Raw genomic sequence first — 22,152 nt, 5'->3', positions numbered from 1 at the left:
CTTACCAGATATACAGCATTTGTGTACTTCACAAAGAAAACAAACACATTTAAGAATCTAACACTATAAAACTGTCCCAGTTAACTGATTCCATCTCATTTTATTCTGGCATAGAATTTGTGCTTGGTCAACAAGGGCATTTTTTAACCCCCATTGATGGAGATTTTATAACTTTAGTCACTTGTCCAACCCAAGTATGCCCTCGGTCACCCAAACTGTCTTTATCTTTTTACATAACAGACACATTTATTTATCCTACTTCAGAGATTTTATTTATTTTTTTAATCTAACATTAGGCTTTGATAAATACAAAAGATTCACAAGTACAAAAATTTCTGGACAGCTTTGTCCAACTTTGCAGTTAAAAACAAAACAATTTTTTTAAGTTGGGCAACATTTATCTCTAAATAGCTGAATGACAGTCTTCTTGAAGTGTGGCTATAAAAATGGTAAAACCTGTATCATTGTGATTACGTTAATTTTTTGATGACCTCTTTTTCACTTCAGGAAATCTATCTCACGACATTTACACTGGATGGAGTCCTTACTGGCATTTTGTTACAGTCCTATTCCCCACCCCTCCAGGGCTTCAATGATGACACCTTCATTTTCCAGCCTGTGATGCTCTGACCAAGGGAAGATTCTGACACCAGCTTCTGAAGCAGGAAACACTGCATTTAACATTTACAGCTATTACCCTTTCCAATGTTACAAAAAAAAAAGTTAAAAAATGCTGAAAAAGATCGATGAATGTCTCATAGTTGTGTTAGGTTTTCTTGCTGCAAGATTTAATTTACATAACCATAGTACAGATGAATTACACTTGATGAGCTTTTATGTCTCCAAAGTATTTTTTAAAAATTCTCTTGAAAAGATTAATTCTTTCTAGCTGTAAAATTCTGAAGAAAAATGACGGACTGGAACGGAGGGAGTCTGAGTACCTTTCTGTTTTCTTCCCGAGTAACCCGTTGGGCACAACATCTCCAATGGTCTTTGCTCAGGAGCTCTCGATGTGGCTCAGACGAAAACAACCCAAACCAAAAAAACGCACTTTATTTAATCACAGATAATAAAAATATTGCCTGAATGTCGTAAGACCAGAGAAATGCTGGAAAGCCAAATCAGAAACTGTCTCACAGTTTAGACTTTTTTTTCCTCTGCTTAATAAGAAATAAATTGTCATTGTCATCATCTTCCAAGTACCTCTCCTTTTTCTTATGCTTGCCCCGCCTGCCCTCTCTGGGCAGCTTCTCTTCTCTCGGCTTGTGGTGATGTGACTGCTGAAAGGGTCTGTGAGGCTCCTGGGTTCTGCAAGTGCTGGGAGAAGAGTGAATTTTGGGGCCCCTGGGAAAGTCCTCATCCACGTCATGACACCTGCCAGCCTTCCTGTACTTTTCCCGCTCTCTATTGTTCCTGCTCATCGATTCTTTTTGGGTTTCTTTCTTTTCTTGAGGCCACCTGTTGTTTCTCCATGAGGCCTGGCTCTTCCTCATATTGTGGTGGGACCTCTGATTTGCTGCTTCCACATGAGGCCTCTTGAACTGCCTTGGAAAATCCCCCCTTTTCTGGAGTTCTGGAAAATATAAAAGTATTTCTGCATATTGTGCAGCTAGACAGTCACACACACTTTCATAGGTCTGTAAATAACTTAGCAAAGAGGGATCCAGACATTTATTAATAAATGCATTAATCATATGACATTCTAAAGAGCCCTTACAAAGGTAAAAATCAGGTACTAAAAATTGTATGGTTTAGTCCTATATTATTGATTGCTAAAAATGGAAAACATTCAGAAGGCCAATACTATTTATTTTGTTTGGTACAATTTAACTAGATTAAACAATGCAGACGAGGACCAGTGAAAGCAATAATCATCTTAACTTTGTGAAGAACGTCATGTCTGACCAATTCAAGGGACAGCCCTTGATGATAAGATGAAGCGAGATACATAAAATGTCCTTTTGACAGTCTCAAATGACATTTCAATTACCCTCTGAAGATGAAGTCTGGCCACCGTACTTACAGGTGGATGCCACACTGTAGAGATTATTCTTCCAGGGCAGAAATTGCTGGCTTGGAGAGAGTGCACATGTGCACACATGTGTACCTTAGAGGTTTTAGGGCCAGATCTGATGTTATATTTTGTCAGGACTTGGCACTCTTACTTCAAGTGTCCGAGGGTACTGATTCTGACAGGGTAGGTGGGAGATGAGGTTACAGTGAAGGATGAAAACTAACATGTCAACAGAACATTCAAAGATTAAAGAAGTGCCATCCCCCATGCCCCATGAAATGAAGTGCAAAGTAGTATATTTGGAGGAAAAAAAAATTTTAGAATATAGAGTGAAAATAAAATAAAAATTCCAATGGATCATAGCAAACCTCAAAGTAGATGTGTGCCACAGAGCTGTCAATATAACTAGTTAAAAAGGAAAACAAATGGTTTTTCTCTGATTATAAGACTTATAAACACTCATTATAGAAAACTTGGGGAATATAAAAAAGCATAAAGAAAATAAAACAGAAGCACCCATAATCCTTTAATCCAGAGATGACATTTTGGTGCATTTCTTTTTAATCTTTTAAAAAGAGCCTAGAAAAGAAAAACAAAAAGGCCAACAGAGTCGACCATGTATATAGGTCAACTAGGAAAACACATAACTGTTTTGTCCCGAAAGCAAGAAAAGCAAGAAACATAAGTTGGTAAACCATCTTAAAGTACATCACAAAGGGGAGCAGAGGTAGAGAAAGCAGGCTTACATCGTAAGATAACTGGGTGAGAAAGAACTTTATGTGAGCAACAGTAAATAAAGAAACCCCAAAGGTGTCCATGGGCCTGGAGCTCTGAGTACCTGTGGCCTGTAAGAAATGACTTCTAGGAAGCTCCAGGTAAAGCAGGTAAAGCCTTTCTTTCCATGAAAAAATACTAGAGATATACAAAGGGGAAAAACAATCGCTAGTCAAATAGAAAAATTTCAAAGAAGCCTTTAAAAATTCTTCATGTATATAGGGATAGAAGTATTTTCTGGACATTTTCTAAATGAACATTATGTTAGAAAAATGTTTATTGTGAATAGATTACAACGTAGGATTTCTGAAATGGGCACTTGATTTCTGGAGATCAAGAAAGTTCCAGTTTCTATGGTAATTATTAAAAATATTTTCTGTGCTAGCCAATGATCCCCAAGGAGGCAAAGACAGGGGGCAAAAAAGAAATTTAGGAACTACCACAAAGGTGTTTGACAAGAAGTCTAATAACATACCTTTTACTTTTCGCTTTATTCTCTGTTCTCGCTCCCGAATTTCGTATTTGTCATCATAGTAGTAGATGAACGGAGATGTTGGAAAGGTCTGGTTCAACATCCGCCTTTCTGTGCATTCCTGAAAATTGCATTTGAAATTAGGATGGCTCAAGGACACACTGTTCAGACAGCCTTTTTGCAAGATTATGGACCACTGTCTTTGGAGATGAGCCCCACATCACTGACCCCCGTGCTGGGACACTGGGAGGATCGCTCAGCCCGACACCCAATCGTGTTTACACTCTAGTTTTTCAGACTTGGATTTTCTGCCCTTATTTCTTGACCTATGAAACCTTTATCTTTTTTTAATCTCCCTTGCCAAACCCGCCCCGAGTCCGAGTTAACAGCAATGGCTGGGGTAAAGGGGGATCCCCACTACATATGCTTCATATCTCTGTTAGAGGGTTTACTTTATTTGGCCTTATGTTGTATTAGACCTTTGCTTGCCTGTCTCGTCAACAGCCTTCCATCAAGTGCTCCTCCTTTCTATTTTTCCCTTCACATTTGTAAATGTGGGTGTAAACTGTTAGCCCTCAGCTCTTTTCCCTCCACATACGTGGTTTATAACCTTATTTTAACTCAATTTTCACTGCTCATGAGGGCAGTTGATTCTTACGGTGGGGAGCAGCGTGGTGGTGGGTTGCATCTAGTTTGAAAATGCTCCTAGGTGATTTTGAACCACCCCAAAGGAACCATCTCTTCTCTTTGCTTCCCCCACTCAAGAGGGGATCACTCTTCTCTTCATCACTCTTCTCTTCATCACTCTAGGAAAGCTCCCTGCTCTCCCAACTCTGGCCTCTCTCAGCTGATAGCTCCCACTTTCACATGCTTGGCGTGAACCACGCCCCCTGTAGTAGGCTTTGTTTATCCTGACCTGCGACACATACCAATTTAGCATGTATCATTTGCCACATGATATGGTTTCTTTTTTTCTCTCCCCCCTTCTTCCGCCTTCCCCAACCCCCTCCAGTTCAAGCCCTTGTTTCTCAGCCTAGTTGTGTAGGACACAGCTCCCTGGCCCATGCTGGTATTGTGAGCCTTGTGCTCCCCCCGGCTGAGGCAGTCGGTTGCCAGTCATTGGTCAGCCATTCACAGCAGCTCTCGCTGGCCCTGGTAGCACACGGTAGTCGGTGGCAGCCCAGCTCCAGGGAGAGCTGTTGTTCACAGTCTTAGCTGTAGAGGGCACAACTCACTGGCCCATGTGGGAATCGAACCGGCGACCTTGGCTTTAGGAGCATGGCGCTCCAACCACCTGAGCCACCGGGCCGGCCCAGAAGTACACTCTTTTTGAACTCATCTTTCAGCAACCACTCCCTGCACAACAGAATGCTTTACACTCAAAGGCCACTCAGACTTACGTGTCCATAATGGCCTTCTTGACCGCAATTGTAGCAAAACGCTAAGGTTGATTGTCCAGAAGGGGTCTTCGGCTTTTTGGGTGGCCCAGGTTTGGTCTGTAACATAAACATTTGTGAGGGTTTATTCAATGTTAGAAGAAAAGTAAAATCTCATTCTTTCTAAAACAGCTCTTTTTAGGTAAGAGTCCTTAGAAATACTGCCTCCTAAGGTTTAGTGTGGAGACCCCCATATTCAGATGACTGTGTATTAAACTGTGCAACATAATCACCATTCTTTTATTCTTAACATCGACGTTTGCTTCCTCCTCATTCCATTCGGCATTGCACCCATTACTGTCTTAGGTATTAGTTATCAGCTAGAAAAGAACAACAGGCTAGTAGAACATGACAGACATGTAAATAGATAATGACAGAAGAGTGTCAACACAGTGATAGAAGCGTGTACAGGTATTAATGGAGTGGTGAGGGAGATTCACCACTGGATGGGGGAAAGAAGTCTGGCACAGCTTCCCGGGAAGTACACAATTTAAATTTACTCTCAAAGAATTAGATATAAGTCAAACAAAGAATCTTCGGTAGAGGGGCCAGCAATAAACAATGGCATGCAACTAAGAAAGAGCACACACGCTGACCAAGTATAAGATGCATGACCAGGTGTAGTGAAAAATGAGGCTGGAGAGAGCGGGGTCAAAAACTGGAGGGCCTGAATGAGTCGTGTTAAGGAGCTTGGGCTTTATCCAGTGTTACGGGTAAGGTTTTCAGTATAGGAGAATAGTTAGAATAATATTTTGGAAAAGCCATTTTGGCTTGTAGCCCTAAGGAGGGTGAATATGAGCAGGAGCAGGTTAAATGCAGTGAGAAAGACCACGGAGGTGGCTGCTAGGGGTTCTGGGTGAGGTGAGGAGGGCCTCACCTACAAGAGTGACAGGGATAAGGAAAAGGGGACAGATTTGGGAAACACATTAGGAAATAAAACTGGCATCACTTGAACATTGAACACATACAGGGAATGAGAGAAAGGAGAAATTAGGATGCTTTCCAGGCTTCTAATTTGGGTGACTTGTGTGAATATACAGTGGTGCCAACAATTGATTCAGAAAAGGTAGCAAAAGAAGGAGGAGCCAATTTAGAGGGAAAGATGAAGTCTGTCTTGGATTTTGGGTATCTGGGTGGAGATGTCCATCACGCAGTTGTCTACGTAAGATTAAAGCTTAGGGAACACGTGTCTGAAGATTAGATCTGAAAGTAATCTGCTTAATAGTGGAGGCTGAAATGACCAGAGTGAACAGGATGAGCAGCAACGAAAAGTGCCTGTACACTTGGACGTGTAGTGGGTGAAGGAAAAGCAGGAGAAGAGGTGCTAGAGAGGGACAGGGATCAGATCACTTAGGGCTTTATACACCAGGGTGAAGAGCGTTGGCTTTAAGTGGCATCAGAAGGTACTTTGAAGCGAATGGTAGGTGCTCAATAACTAGTTGGCAACTATGAGCAGACTATAACCGATGATAAAAAGAACAAGCCACACTTCCAAATAATAAATGTTCTCTGAAAAACTGATCTATGTCTATAAATTTTTCTACTTGTTTGTGCAAATATATGGCAATTTATCTCTGAGGCAAGAGTTCCAGATTCATTCACGAGAAAGAAAATATGCTATGGTTATTCCACTGGAATAAGAGATTCCTTTGGCTCAAATCCTATGGAAAAGGACAAGATGAATCAGGAAGTAATGATGGGGGAGGGGGGAGAACTGGTAAGAATCAAATTGCAGGGATATCGAGACACTGGAACTTGACTTGATTGGTATAGACACAAGTAGGGACTTTCTCACGGGAGTGGCCACCTGTACCCCCACCGCAATTCTGGCTTCTCCTTCGGAGTACAGACCACAGGAAGTCTGATGTGAAAAGTGCCATGGAGTATTTTTTTTTTTTTTAAAGGAGTGAAGCAGGATAGGGGCACCAGTGGGAGAGAGCTTAGCTGTTTTAACTAGGGTGGTCAGGAAGGTCTTACTAAGAAGATGACATTTAAGCCAAGAGGGGAAGGAGTGCGCCATGTTTATCTGGGGGAAGAGTGGTATAGGCAGATGGAACAGTATTGGGACTACCTGTAATTTCCTCAACCTTAGGCAATAAAGTCAGAGAAATTCCATAAGGCTTTTGCTCTGTGTTCTCAATCAGTAGCAGAGGTTTTTGGTGTTCATATCTACTTTAAACAACTCTATTGGCTGCGTAACTTATTTCAACTCACTTAAATTTTGCAGTGTTTAACTCATTTACTACCTATTTATTGAACACTTACTGTGTTCTAGGTCAGATGCTGGCAAACTTTTCCAGTAAAGAGCCAGATAGTAAATATTTCAGCTCGGTGGGCCATATGGCCTGTGTCATAGCTCTGCCCCTGTAGCATGAAAAGCAGCCACAGATAATCTGTAAACAGATGTGCCCGGCAGTGTTCCCATAAAACTTTATTTACAGACACTGAATTTTGAATTTTATGCAATTTTTACGTGTTGCAAAATATTCTTTTTTTTTTTTAACCATTTAAAAATGTGAAAACCATTCTTACCTGTGGGCCATACAAAAACAGGCAGTGGGCCAGATGTGACCTGTGGGCCATAGTTTGACACCACTTATTCTAGTCTGTTGGCATACGGGTACACAGTAGACAAACAAAGAACCCTGCCCTCAAGCACCTTACATGCTAGCAATGGGGAGGCTGATAATAAACACGATAAAGAACCAGTTTAGTACACCAGAAGGTGAAACAGGGAAAGGGGATCAGGAGAACTGGCAGTACTAACTGAAGGTGGCCTTTCCTCTGAGAGAGAGGATGGGAATGAATCACTGGAGAGTTGTGCAGTAATGTGACTCTCCCTGCTCACTGCTGTACCCTACATCCTGGAACAGGGCCAGGCATGTAGTAGTTTAATAAATATTAATAATGAGGTAACGCACATGTCAAGTACATGGCCCATAATGAGCATCCCATACATTTGAGTCACTAAAGGACAATCTGTAAAACTATTCTTTGATCTGTTAAAAAGCCCCCCCTAAGTGTGTCCCCTACACTGAGAGTGTGGTACATACTCTAGCAGAATCAGGAAGGAGTGAGGAATATGGAGAATAGGAATTCAGTCTTACAGTACCAGGGATAAAGAGATCCTTTTTAATTTGGAAAGCATGTTCCATGTTGACACTTACTTTATTTTGAAAGTAATCTCATTTAAAAAGCCTCAAATTTAGCCCCACTGCTCATTTATGACCCTGGATGAAGTGTAGACATTGGGATGTTCGTTCATCTGAATAATGTCACTGGTTAAAAACTTCCATTATTACTAATAAAAATAGCAACAGTATGTATAGTGTGCTATGAAGTTCTAAACTGTTTCACAATAATTAATTAGTAAATGACATGACAAACGCTATCTACACACTCTCATTTTAATAACTACCATGTGCCAGGACTTAATAGGAATGAAATCAGCCTAGATCTTGCCTAATTAGAGAACATTTCTGTATGAGAATACAGTTCTGAAAACTCAATAATGATTTCCAGTGGACAAGTTTTCATACTATGATCTAACAAAAATCTTACAGCTATTTAAAGTGTTAGAAATATAAATTTGTGACTCAATACTTCTGCCTTGGAGCATGTCTTTATTTTTAATTAACAGTAAAGGTCCAATTTAAAGTAGAATGTGTCGACTGATTAGCTCTAAGTTCAGTGTTCTGTCACACATATCTGTACTGATGGAAAGTTAAGTGCAGGGAACAAATGTAGCTCTTTCGAACTTTTTTTTTAAGTTAAAAATGTATCTAAAGACTTTCACCTAATAGATACCAAATGAACTCTTTATGAAAGCAGCTCTTTTACTTTATTATTATTTTTTTTTGTTACAGACATTTAAATAATCTATATTTGTAGGGTGATATCTTAGAGATTACTTTACTATCCATATATAGAAGTAATAACCTGGTAGATAGCATTACCTATGAAAGGTCCGTCCCATCTGCTATTCTTGCTGAAAGCTTTTCATGCACCAGTAAACTCAGTAAATATCAGAAGATAAAGCAAAAGCCTACCACACCACGGATTTACTCCTAATGTCTCCTCAAAGTGCAGCCCGATGCAACGATTACAAATGATTTTCTTCTAATGTCATTTTACATAACCCTTTTTTCTGCATGAGTAGTTAGTACGGAATGAATGAATGAATGCCATTAAAACAGTTAATCATTATCTGGGACACTGGCCTTACTCCCTTCACTAGTAGGAATCTCCATGACAAAGGCCAAGAGATCAAAACGCCAGAGCTGCCTCAGTGTCCTTTTTCTAACAGTAATTTTTAATGCAAATGAACCTGCTGGGCATCTCCCTCTGTGACCTTGAACTGCCCTTATCTAAACTGACTTTGATCCAATGAGGGCTTGCATCTTGTTAAAGCTCATTACTATATAGGCTATACAATCAATTTCACTAATTAAAGAGAATTTTCTATTCTTGTGACCAAAAAATGGACTTATTTTTATAATCACACATATGCTTAAAGACCAGACTATGTTTTTATTTATTAATCCAATTTGTTATATGAACATATATTAAAAAGCAAATATAGTAAGTAACTCTGGTAAATGTATTCACGACCAAATGTAACGTGAAGTAAAGTACTGAGTAAAGTGCTGAGCTTAGCTCCAGTCTTTCTGCACAAGTCACATTTGGGCTTACACCTCTTAAATACATATGCTTTTCATACTTGAGAACCTTATTCTTTCAAAGTATTTTCAATCAAGTTATTCTTTCAATAAACTCACTAATAGCACAAGCCTCCCCCAATATTCATGTATTTTAAAAAAAAATCTAACCCAAGTAATCAAAAATAACTTCTCAAGAAAAATGTTACCCCAAACCAAAAGCTTGGCATCAAAGTCAAGGACCATTAGTTGAAGAAGGGACCTAATGGTATGAATTTGGCATTTAAGCAGAATAAAAGTTTGAATGAAAAATATACTTCTTTTCTTGTTTAAAGATATTATTTTGACTGCCTACTCTGGAGATCAGCTATTGTTTTCTAAGTAGTTGGATTTTACAAAGAGTAGGAAGGGAAAAAAGAACGGATGCCGTCCCTTGCCTTTGGTAACATTTACAACATAAACGCCAGCAGAAATGAACCAGTACATAGTCAAGAAAAATCACGTCTGTGGCTTAAATGAATTAAAGGAAGAAATGTAAAAGTTGGGCAGTTTTGCAGTGAACTGCACCAAAGCTGAGTGCGTGAGAAGGCAAAATGATGATCTTCTATGACCAAAGATCCAAATAATGCCGCCCTACCTTCCCAGTGTTTTCCCGGGGTGAGTCTTCAGACCTGGGGATCTGAACCTCATATCTGTCCCAACCATGGTTTCCGACAAAGCCTTCCACTTGCACAGCATTCTGGCAAATATTCACAGTATTACTTCCCTGTGAGGAATACTGGGAGGCATTTTCACCCCAAGCGAAAGGCTTTGAAATTATTTTGAAACAAAGCTTCCTTTACGAAGTTCTTTAAGCCGGTATTTTTTTCTCAGTGAAAAAAAGAATTCAATTGTATTCTAGGGGACATTGCCACTAATTTCCCCTACATTCTAAAAATGCCATTAAAAGCACCGTATATAATGACGTACCTGTATTTTCTATGTGTTAAAAAAAACGATGTCATGTACCCAACAGACTCCCAATCCATCAGGTAATTCCTTAATTAGGCAGATTTTTGAAACATGTATTATGTACACAACAGACCGGAACGTCTCCTTTGGAGCATTTTCTAGTCTATCGGGTGATTACATCATTAAGCCACACATGCTACGTAGAAAAAAATCCTTATGAAAATTCATGAAAAAATGTACAGCACATCATTAGCATGCAGCAGACGTGCATGCTTTTGATATTTTCTCTGTTAAAGAAAGACTACATGAAGTAATTAGTCCAGGTCATGAAAACATGAAAAAGGTACCAGACACTGGTGAAAATGAAAATTGCAAAAAATGGTATCTCTCATAGTTAAGCTGAGAGTAATTTGCTTTATTGGAAAACGATTCTAAAACAGTGTTCATTTGAATTACAGCAGAATAAAGAGTGTCGCTTTATTGATTTGTTATTTTCTCTAAACACGTAACTTCCTCTGTACCCCTCTTTCAGATACTCATAACTTTTACAATCCAGTGGGTTCTAGATTGAACACGACCAGTGGTTAAGACCATTAATTATTCAAGGCCTTGCAGTATTGTATATCTGTATTCTTATATCTTCATCTTATGTAACCAAGAGTGTAAGGGATTGCATGAGTGTATCTTTTTTAGCAAGTCAAAGCTACGCTAAAGTAATACACATAGAGGTAAATTGTTGGTGTAACTATCAGTAGTGAAAAGATTATGTATTAACAACATTAAGTGTAAGGCAACATTTAAAAGAAAATATTTGAAGACTAAAAGAAATGAAACACAAGTTTTATAAAAACAAGCTATTAAACTTACTAATTTATGATTTTGTTTTATAAATGAGATTCTCTGCCTCGCCCCCCCCAACCAACACAAAAAAAGAAAACCTCAGGAAGCGAGAACAATGAACATATGCAAGACAGTACGGATCACAGTAATTCACTCCCTGAATGCTCCAAATCTTCATGGCTTAAAAATGCATCCCAATTTTCTCCAAAGGTAGTGGCATTTATTCACTGGGCCATAGCTAATTTTACATGGAATGCAAAAATGTTAGTTTAAGTTTAATTTACTACCCTATTTAAATATTTCCAATGTAGCTCTCAAACGGCAGAGTTATCCCTCGTCTATTTTAATTTTAAAGTAAGTTAGCAAAGGCTTCCTTCTTAATCCCCAGAGACTACCTACATAGTGACACAAACGCACAAATTTATGACAGCAACATAAATGCTCTTCTGAAGCAATGTGCAACATTAAGTGAAAATCATTTCCTGGAAAGATATTATAGGTATCTATATTTTATTTGCCATCTTAAACATATCTGGGTCTTTATGGCCTTATTTTAAAAATGTATTTCCTTTTTATATTTCCTGGTGCAAATGGACTGCATAAATAAGCAATGTGCTATGAGGCTTCAGACCAGCCGATAAAACCTTTCAATTTTCATGCCAGCTTCTTCTTTTGTAATTCAAATCCGCCTGGAAACTGGCAGCTCTGAAAACTGAAACAAGCACTGCCACAAATACCTTGTAATGCTATCGACCTTGTCTGCCCATGCAGTGAGAAAGGGGGATGCGTATGTGTCTGCAGCCATCCAGATAACACAACTCATTTTTTTTTTGGGGGGGGGGCGGGGTGGGGATAACAGAAGCCAGCCCCAGACTGTGTACCAAAAGCAGTCATTACCAGGCGCGCTGGAGAATAAGTCTCTTCAAAATACACAGTGCATTTAAAAACCATATATGAGGCTGAGCCACTGCTGTCATTACCAATTTTAATTTAGCTCCTTCAGTTTGCCAGCCAGATAAACTCTTTAGTGCTGTTTTTTAATCTATTTGCCACATTTTATGTTTAAGATTATAGTAATATGGACAGGAGAAGGAATCACTTTTAGGGGAAATAAAGAAATAGATCCGCTTATCGGCGCCCATCAGAAAGTTCATTAATCAGCCAGGCTTTGTGCCCTCTAAATTGAAAGGTTAAATAATCCTCTCAGGAATATTTCTTGGCCCCTCCGCCAATTGTCCGGAGAGGAGCTGCCATTCATAGCACGCGGGATCGGTGACAGGGTATCTTACCACTGTTTGGACCCCAAACAATGATGGACAAATGGCCTGGTTTACAAAGAACCTTTTAGTACATGGATGGAAAGGACCACAAGCTTTGATGCACGGTGGAGGGATGAGAGAGATGTGGAGACAGGATGTGGGGGGAAGGGACAGAAAAGAACACATACATGTGTGAATCCATGGATATTTTTTTATCTGAATGTTCACTGGGGTGGACTATAAAACACAGAAACCACATTAATATACATCTTCCGACCATATGAAGTTCTTAACATATTCAAATCTGCTTATATATTTTGCATACAATTGTACATAAACCATCCCCGAAAAATTGTAGAGTAACAGAACTGTATAGCTTTATTCTATTTATTAGCTAATACACAGGGAACCCAAATAAAACTCCAAGATTTTCATTTTTACCATAACTCCACATGACTTACAACACACAGCACTCCCCGTCCCCACACCCCAACGCTGCTTATTCTACTGAAAAATGCTCTTAACCATCAGTCACAAAGGCTGGGAATTCCACAGCTGTAAGGACCAGTTTAAAAAGGGGGAAGTGGTGCTTTTTCGCATTTACAATATGCACCATCTTAGTTCCTGCTTGTCTTAAAATAAAGAACAAACACGGAATAGGAATGCTCTTTGAAAGCATACAAATCCCATGCACTGAGAGAGTGTTTAATTTTGTGTTGTCTTTTTTGCTGGCCCTCTATACCAGTACGTGTGGGCGTCTGCAAAACAACTGCCCAACTTCAACATTCTCCTGGGAAATCTGGCTAGTTTCTGGCACCAATCGTGTGGAGGCATGAAACAGTTTCACCTGAAGTGTAAAAAACTCATATGCTATTTGTTTCATTCCTCATCTGATTAACATAAACCCTCTACCCTTAGCAGAAACTATTATAATTGGTGTGTGTGTGAGAATTATTCAATTTCATATTATTCTCATTATTTACAGAGGAAGCAAAGATTTATGTAATTTCATTTGCCTATGATAGATAACTATATTTAGATGAAACTGAAGTTTACCACTTAAGAATTACACATTTATTAACTTAATATATTTTTCAAAATGATATCATCGTATCCTTATATGGTACATAGTTTGCAGTACATTTTCATTAGAAGCAGTAGCCTAAAGATTTTTGTGATTTACTCTTAAATGTCTTTATGACTTTTAAGCAAATCAAATTAAGAAAACAATTTGTTTGACATATTTAATTAAAAGTTACTCACCTACGTTTCTAGAAAAGAAGACAAGCATAAATAATTAGAAAATAAAAACTGAGGTAAATAATTTCATTAACAAAAAACACTGCTTGTGTTTAAATTTTAATAACTACAAGAAGGAAACATTTTTAGGAGACAGAGAGTAAAAAGGACATTATGATTCTCCTCATCTTAGGCAAACAACAGTCTTCTCAAAAGACATTAATCTGAGTTTGGGCTATTAGTCCAGAGGTCATCACTACAGGTGTGAGGACTCTCTGGGTTTGCTATATTGGAGCTTACACAGTGTTAAACACAGGCTCTGTGCTAGGTATTGTGCCAAGTACTTTCCATTTATCATCTCATTGCATATTTACAACAACCAAGAAAACACTATGCCCATTTATCAGATGAAGAAACTGAGGATTTTAGAAGATAAATATTTTAACTAGGTTTGCACATCTAGTAAATGAAAGAGCCAGAATTTGAAGCGATGTCTGATCCCAAAGCAGGCAATCTTTTTCCTGTATTATGATAAAAAACATTCCCTAATCATTTCCTCAGAAATAAGTCTGTCCTTCCAGCCCAATTTTATAGAATGTCTTTCTAAGGACTTCAGTAAAACGAGGAGGAAATACGGTATAACTATAAATAAAGGAAATGTTGAGAGATCCAAGAAAGACAAAACTGAGATTTTTATCATATAAACAAACTTAAGGAACTATTCAAAACGTAATTCCCCTAACTGAAAGGCATGTGGGATAATCCATAAATACATGTAAAGGAAAAATGTCTATGTAAAATGAATATTTATAGACATGGGTATATTACAAAATTATAAAGATGACCTTATAATATATCTAACAGATTTGGTGCTATATGATTTTTGAAAAAAGGAATGAAAATGGGATAGCTTTATTACCATCTGATTCATAAATGTGAATTCTTTTTACAAAGCTAATGCAGATTTCTACAGATTATTCCCATGGAATAATTCTTGTTTTTGAAATGTGATCTCCCAGTATATTGGTACACCAATTAAGGTGAAGGTCTACTATTTTAATTCCAAAGACATTAAATTTTGTTGTTGTTGTTAAATGTTCTCTAAACATAGAGCATTTTCCTCCATACAATATTTATGATATTTCTAAGAAACCCAGAGTTATTGGTCTTGGAGGAACATTGCTGAGCTCAAAATAGCTGTAAGAAAATACTTACAAATGTATGAACACATAACTCTCGTGACTTTCTGGGATGTGGGGATCAAAAGGCAAATGAATTTCGATAAAATCTGACTGATTTTCTCAACAATTCATTAACTTAAAGTCATTTAAGAAATTTAGGTTTTAAAACCATAAACTTAATTCACTTTAAGTTTACTACTGTAGCTTATACCATAATAGGAAACATAACACTAGCTCAGAGAGATTGTTCGTGTCAACAAGTCCAGGGCTTCTTTCAGGAGTCTTTTCCTGCAGATTACTCAAACGATTAACCAAGGTTACGGTTGATTATGACTGTATCTAAGTGATTCCTAAATACTTAAGACCCATTAGGAATTACTGTAATCTACCACGTCATTCACATGTCTGACTACTAAAAGGAATGTTTTAATGCAAATATCATTGGTCCAGTATACTTTACTTTTATTCTTTCACTGAAATGTCCAGAGAAGATTATAACAAGCTCAATCACCTGGAATATATTTATTTAAGGAATGGCATGAGTCACCTGTTCAAAGTACATATGAAAAAGAATCCCTCAAATATGCTAAATTTATTCTCCATAATATTTTTTTGCTCATTCTATATCGTTAACATGACAAAGAATAGGTACCACTCAATATTTCAGATTTTTAAACTACAATTTACTATGTAGTCAGATACTGTGCTGTGTTACACTGCATGAATTTTGAAAATTTTCAGGCTACCTGTTTATATTCACTTTGTCATAATAAGGACACTATTTCAAAGTGTAAAGTTGAAAGAAAAACTATGTAGTTTTCTTTGGGATTATATGAATAACATATGTGCTTTTTAAGGATAAGAAAGAAAAGATTTTAAAAATCTATGTATACTAAAATTATAAATACTTCGAAATGGAATTTCACTACCACAAAATTTAAGCATCAAGAAGAAACTGCCCCTATAATGACTAACTATAATTCCTTTGTAAGTAAAGGTGAACGTACCTAGGGAAGAGAGAAAAGGTAGTAAAGACTCCAAATGTAATTTTCCATCTTTTTACTATCCTCCATCCTCAGGAGAAATATTTGTTAACAGGTAAGAAAATGAAGATCACAACAAGTATTTAAGTTTTTAAAACAGAGGTAAAACTTGAAGCTCATACAGTAAATACATTAAGTCCTAAATATACTAACTAGTCTTTGCCCCCAGCCACTAAGGGGCAGGCAAAAAAGCACAGGGACATTTTTTTTTGGTCAAATGAAGAAAGGAAGTTACTGCTTACAGTAGAACTTCTGATTCAATTAGTTAATTATTGAGCAAAATGTACTACCTAAAAAATGAACAGAAATCACCATGATAGGTGATTAGGACATTAAAGACATGCAGAAGGTGACAAAAACACAGCTGCTTCTAGGCCAAAACATTTATAATGAATCCTCTCTAAATTGTGTGAATGCTGCATACTTTTCATTGTTTGATTATCTAAAACACTTCAATCTACATTAGAATTATCATCATAAAGCACTAATATCATTTAAATATATTAACACAGGAAAAAAAAGTGCTCAAAATACGCCATATTGATTTCCCATTTAAAATAAATTATTTTTTTCATTAAAGTATTGGAAATCAAATAAGTTGGGAATCTCTGAAGGGGATGACACTTCAACATTTATTTGAAAGAATAAAATATGAAGGTTCGCCCATGTGCTTCAATAAAGATAAATAAATATCTAAGTATAAATAATTTTATGCTACTCCCATTCAAAAATAAGTTTGTATACAAATTGTTCAAATGTCTGAGAAAACACTGTGAGAGGAAAACTAACATAAGCATTTATAATTCACAACATCCCCTTTCTTTCCCTTCCTTTTACAGAAGCTTTGGAAAATTGCTTTTTGATGATTTGGCAAATTGTATTTATTTTTAAATGAATCTCATTTATTGAGATTGATAATTCCAGGTTTCATTTGCTTTGAAATTGCATTTTCCAATTGCTTCCAATGATAAGTTCTGGCAAAATGTGGTCCAACATGCCAGTGGAAATAAAGATTATAAGAAAAAATCAGTTGACCTACCCTGTAAATGTAGTAATTATCTTTTATAATAAATTCAAAACATGGTAAGATTGAAGTAAAAACTTACTAGCAAAATGTTGACACTAAATTCTTTACGAACACAATATTTAAATAAATATTAAAATATTCACATAAAAATTCTATTTGAAATATCTTGAAAAATTTTAGTCGCTGTCCAAATGTATTTGCTATCTTTGTTATCTATCATAGATAGAATACTAGAAAGTAAGTTATTAATGCTTATTTAGAGATTCTTTTTATTCAGACACCAAGTAACTTTAAACATGAGGCGGCCTGATTTATTTTGTAGTATTACAATGGAAAGATGACCCAGAGATACTACAAAAATGTGCCTTCCGAATCATCAGAGCACAATTACATTGACCTTAGTAGTGTTTTAGTACTAAGGGTATTTTTAATGAAAACTAAGTCTCTGAAAATTTGAAAGAGATGTAGTATTTCAAGGGCAATACTTAACCGATCAAAACATTAAAATAGTGATACCAAATATACACGGGGAGAAATCCGCCACAATTTAAACAAGAGTACTCCTAGTTCTTGAGGAAGTTGGCAAAGTGAATTGAAATACCAAAATAAATGAATTTATAAAAGTATTAGTTTAGGATAATCTGCATGCCAGGCCTCAAAAAACTGGTACCAAGAAAAAGTTGATTTAAATAATTCTAAAACAGAGTGAGGCCTCGTTCTGACCCTGTTTTGGAGTTATTTAACATTATAAAATACAGTATATAACTAGTTTTGTTTTCTTAGACACACACACACACACACACACACACACACACACACACACACACACCCTCTATCACTTGATATCTACTATGTGTGGGGTTCTTATGGGTTTTGCAATTCTGTTTATGTAGCCAAGGAGTTCAGATAGATATTTAGGATTCTAATATATATCTAATTGAGAGAGAGAGAGAGGGAGTATTTTTATCCCTCATGAAACGAAAAAATTCTGGCTTGAGGACGACTTTTTGAAACTCCTTATTCCTCATTTTAACTTATTTTAAAAAATCAATTTTATTATTAGTTAGAAAATTGTTACCCACCCTATCTTACATCACAATTCCAGGATAAAGAAAAAATACTTTTGTATAGCAATAGCCTCACAATCAAATTCCACTTTTTTATTCCTTTCTTCAGGACTATAAAACACATTTCTAAACTGATGTTTCCAGGTAAGGAGAGGAAACTGAGTGGAAAAATGAAATGGTATTTTTAATTATGGTCTATAAGATACACTCTGACATTTAACTAGTTCAGGTAAGACTACTATTAATTAATAGGAACCTCTGGTGACAAGCTTTCCTGGGCTAGAAAGGAAGGCAAGGAAACTATTCCTCCTCATTTCCCTGACAGCGAGTATTTTACTTTTTGAAGTGTGAATTCCAGGCATTCCAAACATTAAATATAAAGAAACATTTAAAATTAATTCTTCCTAAAAGGTTACACTTGCATTCTGCTTAAATTTTTGGTTAAAATAAAAAAAAGGTCGCAGGCTGTAACACATTTTAACAATGCACACAAAGAAATCCAAAAGCGCAAAATTAAACATAAAAGATGTATTGTCCTTTTGGTTCTTAACATATATAGCCCCAAAATAGCAAACTCCTAGTTACTTTTTTAAGTAGATTAAAATCAAGATTAACAAAATGTCCAAAGCACGTCAAATTATAGCCTCTACTAGTTAAAAATTCTGTTGGTTGTAAAACTCTGTTGGTGGCCATTTTGGCCTAGGATTTTTAACATAAATGAGACTAGAAATGACAGGGGGTAGGGGAAGTGACACTCCTTGAATAGTTAAAGAGGGAAAATTTTATCTAGACTGAGTTATTTGAAAGATGAAATAGAATATTCAAAATCAAGCTTTTCCAAAATCTGAAAATATAACAGAAATTAAAATACAAGAACAGTGCTATATATTATTGAATATTTAAAAAACTTTCTAAACATTTTTTGAAGGAGGTAAATATATAAACGATTTGGGAAAATTATTTTATTGCTAAATAAAAATCATATTTTTTTGTTTTTCCCATGCAGCTCTCCAAATTGGTAAAGTCATTAAATTATATGACAATGTTATAACTATTAAACTATATCAAGAAAACTAACATAGCCAAACACACACACACAGATAGATAGATAGATAGATAGATAGATAGATAGATAGATAGATAGATAGAGGTAGTGTTTTAGAGTTTTATTAGCATGCATTACCCTTTAGAATGATGGTCTTAGTTTTTATTAATGTAGTGAAGCCTAGTCAAGTTTGGTTACAATGCTATTACATTTAGATACAAGTTGTTAAGGAGGCTTTATTTGATCTCTCATGAAATTGCTGAAAATAGTGAATGTGTCTCTTCTTCAATATTTTCTTTTAGAATTTTAAGAAATTTTTGATTTGGAACATTTCACAAGTCCACTTGTATCAATGAACTTTACCGCCTTCCTTAGAAGAGTTTGAAAAATAATATTGTGTTCAGCCTATAGGGCCATCCCCCTGCCCCACCAGAAAGTGGTTCCTGGATAGATATTAAATTGCAGTTGCTAAACTTTAGGTTGTGTAAGTGTCCTTCTAGTTTTTCTGATTGGAAAGCAAATAAAAGCAACTGAAAAGTTCTCAAATGTAAACATTTCAAAACTGAATACACTAACGAATTTCTCCCCCAAAAAGCACAGTTCATTTTTGGTGAGAATGGATACTTCTTGGTTAGAAAAGGAAATTAATCAAAGATTAAATGTAGAAATTTCCAGAGTTTTAAGAAGACTGGTTTAAATGAATATACAGCAGCAATTCTAACCTAGGCTTCATGACTTGGTCACTGCTGTGATTTACGCCACATTCACATGTGAGGGCTATCACGAGTCAATAGATGGCAGTCCATCGCCTACAAAAGAGCTGAAGATGACTAAACTAACCACGCATCACGCTTTTACTCAAGATTAAACATTGCCTAATTGCACACATTTGGATATTGCCTATATACTTATTTAAGTATTTTATTTTATAGAAAAACAAGTTTTGCATTTATACCTGCATAGTAAGTTATGGAATTCCTAATTCCTAATTAATTTAAACTTGAAAATAATGAATTTGTGTTACTTACTACAATATTATTTTGAAACATTAATCAGGATTCCAGATTGAGACAAACAGATTTTTCAAAATCATTGTTATACCTATAGATTAAATATAATTCCCCAAAACGGAATTCATTTTGTTTCATTTATATTTTTCCTAACTATGCTTTTTATAATTTGTTTTTTAAAGCTACAATATTAAATAAACCTTCAAATATTTTTGTTTTACTACATACCAATTTCGATTCTTGTATGACAGTTACATAAAAGAATATAGGTGCTAATAATGAGAAGAATGACTTTAAAATAGTACTTCCCACACTTCAAGTTTTCAAGACTGGAATTACCTAATTTAGGGGCAAAGGGAAAAGAAATGCAATGTCAAATCCATTAGGATATTAATTAATAAAAATACTGATAAAAAAACTGCTATACAATCTTAAAAGTGATCTTAAAAGTATAAATTTATGATTAGATTTCAATCAAGTTTAGGCTATAAGGATTTCACCATAATATGGTAGGATAAAAAAATTGATACATAAGCACAAATATAATGTATCCATATAAGTTACATCTATGACGTATATGTGTAACATATATGGGTGTGTGTATATGTACATTTATGTATTTTTTGTTTGTTTTTTTGTTTACAAGCCCAATTTGGGATTGAGGGATAGTTGAGGAATTGTAGCTTTCTACTGAGACTCTTTAATTGAAATTAAACAGTGATCAAAGAAAGTGGAAACAAATTACCTGATATTATTCCTTGTTTCTTGGGCTTGTGATAGACATACTAATAGTATGAGTCTACTTATTGATTTACTTCTGATTTCCATAAGAGCAGAGCAGTAAGAAGATATGTTCTGTAAAAACTTTGCCCTTTCTTTTTTCACTACCTGTCTTCCTATTGAGGAAACTTTTTAATACGTTAAACTTCAAGAAACAGCTTTTAATTACATTGTATAACTATAATTACAAGAGAAATTTTTATTGTTGTCTCTTGCTCAGCACAACATATTTAATATATTAAAAGAAGTGATGTAGAGCTGTGGTGAATTACTGAAATTACTTAAGATGAATATTAGAAATAAACTGACTTCATAATATTGAATACTAGTCAATTTATTCTATAGCAAACTATGTTTTCTGCTTCTCCTTAGCCTAAAATCACAATAAAAGGAAACCAGAGAATTGAATAACTTGACTGGTATCAGGCAGATATTTATATACTTTGAATAAGTCAAAAGGGGTTTAAGGATATGAGTTGAATTGTTCTATATGAAAGATACACTAAACTTTGTCTAACTTTATTAAAAAAATGTATGTAAATACTTCAGTAAAGACAGAAATACGATAATGGAAGATACTGTAGACCGTATGCTTGTGGACTGTAGATAATACAATGTTTTAAAGACACTGGATTACTGTTATTTTTTTATGGCTACTGGCATAGTCTTTTTCTCCCTTTAGTTTAATGAACGTAGTCTGGGAAGACTGAGAGATACCATGATGTAGTCCTTAAATGATGTGAGTAACAGAAAAACAAGCAAATCTTTTAAGAACAGGAAGATAAAGGATAGAGAAATGGGCAGGGGAGAAGAAAAAAAGTATATTATTGCTCTCTTGGTGCAAAAACTCTTCCGATGTTTATTATCTTCCAGTAGAAGATGCTTGTCTGTATTTTATGGTCAGCAGTTCAGAGAAGGGTAAATAGGCTAGGTCTTGGGGAAAATAAAAAAGGTGTTTCTACTCACTGTTAGGTGATACTGCCTCCAGATTTCTGGGCAAGCCTGGAAAATAAAAATATTGATCAGCTGGGAGCATGAAACAAGGTACTTTACAGCCTGTTGGTTTTGGCATAACCCAGCATCCACCGGTGTCGGTCACAGGAAAATAAGAAGCTTAACAGAAAGGGTCTGCATTTCAGCTTCAAAAACCTGGCTAGACAGTTTAATTGAATTTTACACTGGTTTAACACACTCCCTGCCATTGTCAGAAAGCCAGTAACAAAGTTTTCTCTCTCTTTTTCTTTTCGGGTTAGAAGTTTGAGGCACTAAGACGTGATTAAGAGCCATAACTCAGTTAAACTGATAAATGAACAGCAGTGGTCAAAATCAATAAGACTCACCAAGTACGCCTTTTAA

At 36.0% G+C, this 22,152-nt stretch overlaps 1 protein-coding gene across 3 annotated transcripts in view; it reads right to left on the bottom strand.

Moving 5' to 3' along the window:
* Nucleotides 1-245: 245 nt before the first annotated feature.
* Nucleotides 246-22,152, bottom strand: part of ZCCHC7 (zinc finger CCHC-type containing 7) — a 190,945-nt gene continuing 169,038 nt past the window's right edge. For all 3 annotated transcript variants that reach the window (XM_019729125.2, XM_019729120.2, XM_019729121.2), the window contains exons 6-9: nt 21,763-21,798; nt 4,661-4,756; nt 3,264-3,381; nt 246-1,573 (exon numbers count right to left, since the gene is read on the bottom strand). In XM_019729125.2, coding sequence (XP_019584684.2) covers nt 1,134-1,573; nt 3,264-3,381; nt 4,661-4,756; nt 21,763-21,798 — 690 coding nt within the window. In that variant the 3' untranslated portion in view covers nt 246-1,133. The remainder of the gene's footprint in view (nt 1,574-3,263; nt 3,382-4,660; nt 4,757-21,762; nt 21,799-22,152) is intronic.

Source organism: Rhinolophus sinicus, linkage group LG04, assembly GCF_036562045.2.
Source record: "Rhinolophus sinicus isolate RSC01 linkage group LG04, ASM3656204v1, whole genome shotgun sequence".
NCBI lineage: Eukaryota > Metazoa > Chordata > Mammalia > Chiroptera > Rhinolophidae > Rhinolophus > Rhinolophus sinicus.
Note: the sequence above shows the minus strand (reverse complement) of the source record. Positions and strands in the feature narration are given on the sequence as shown.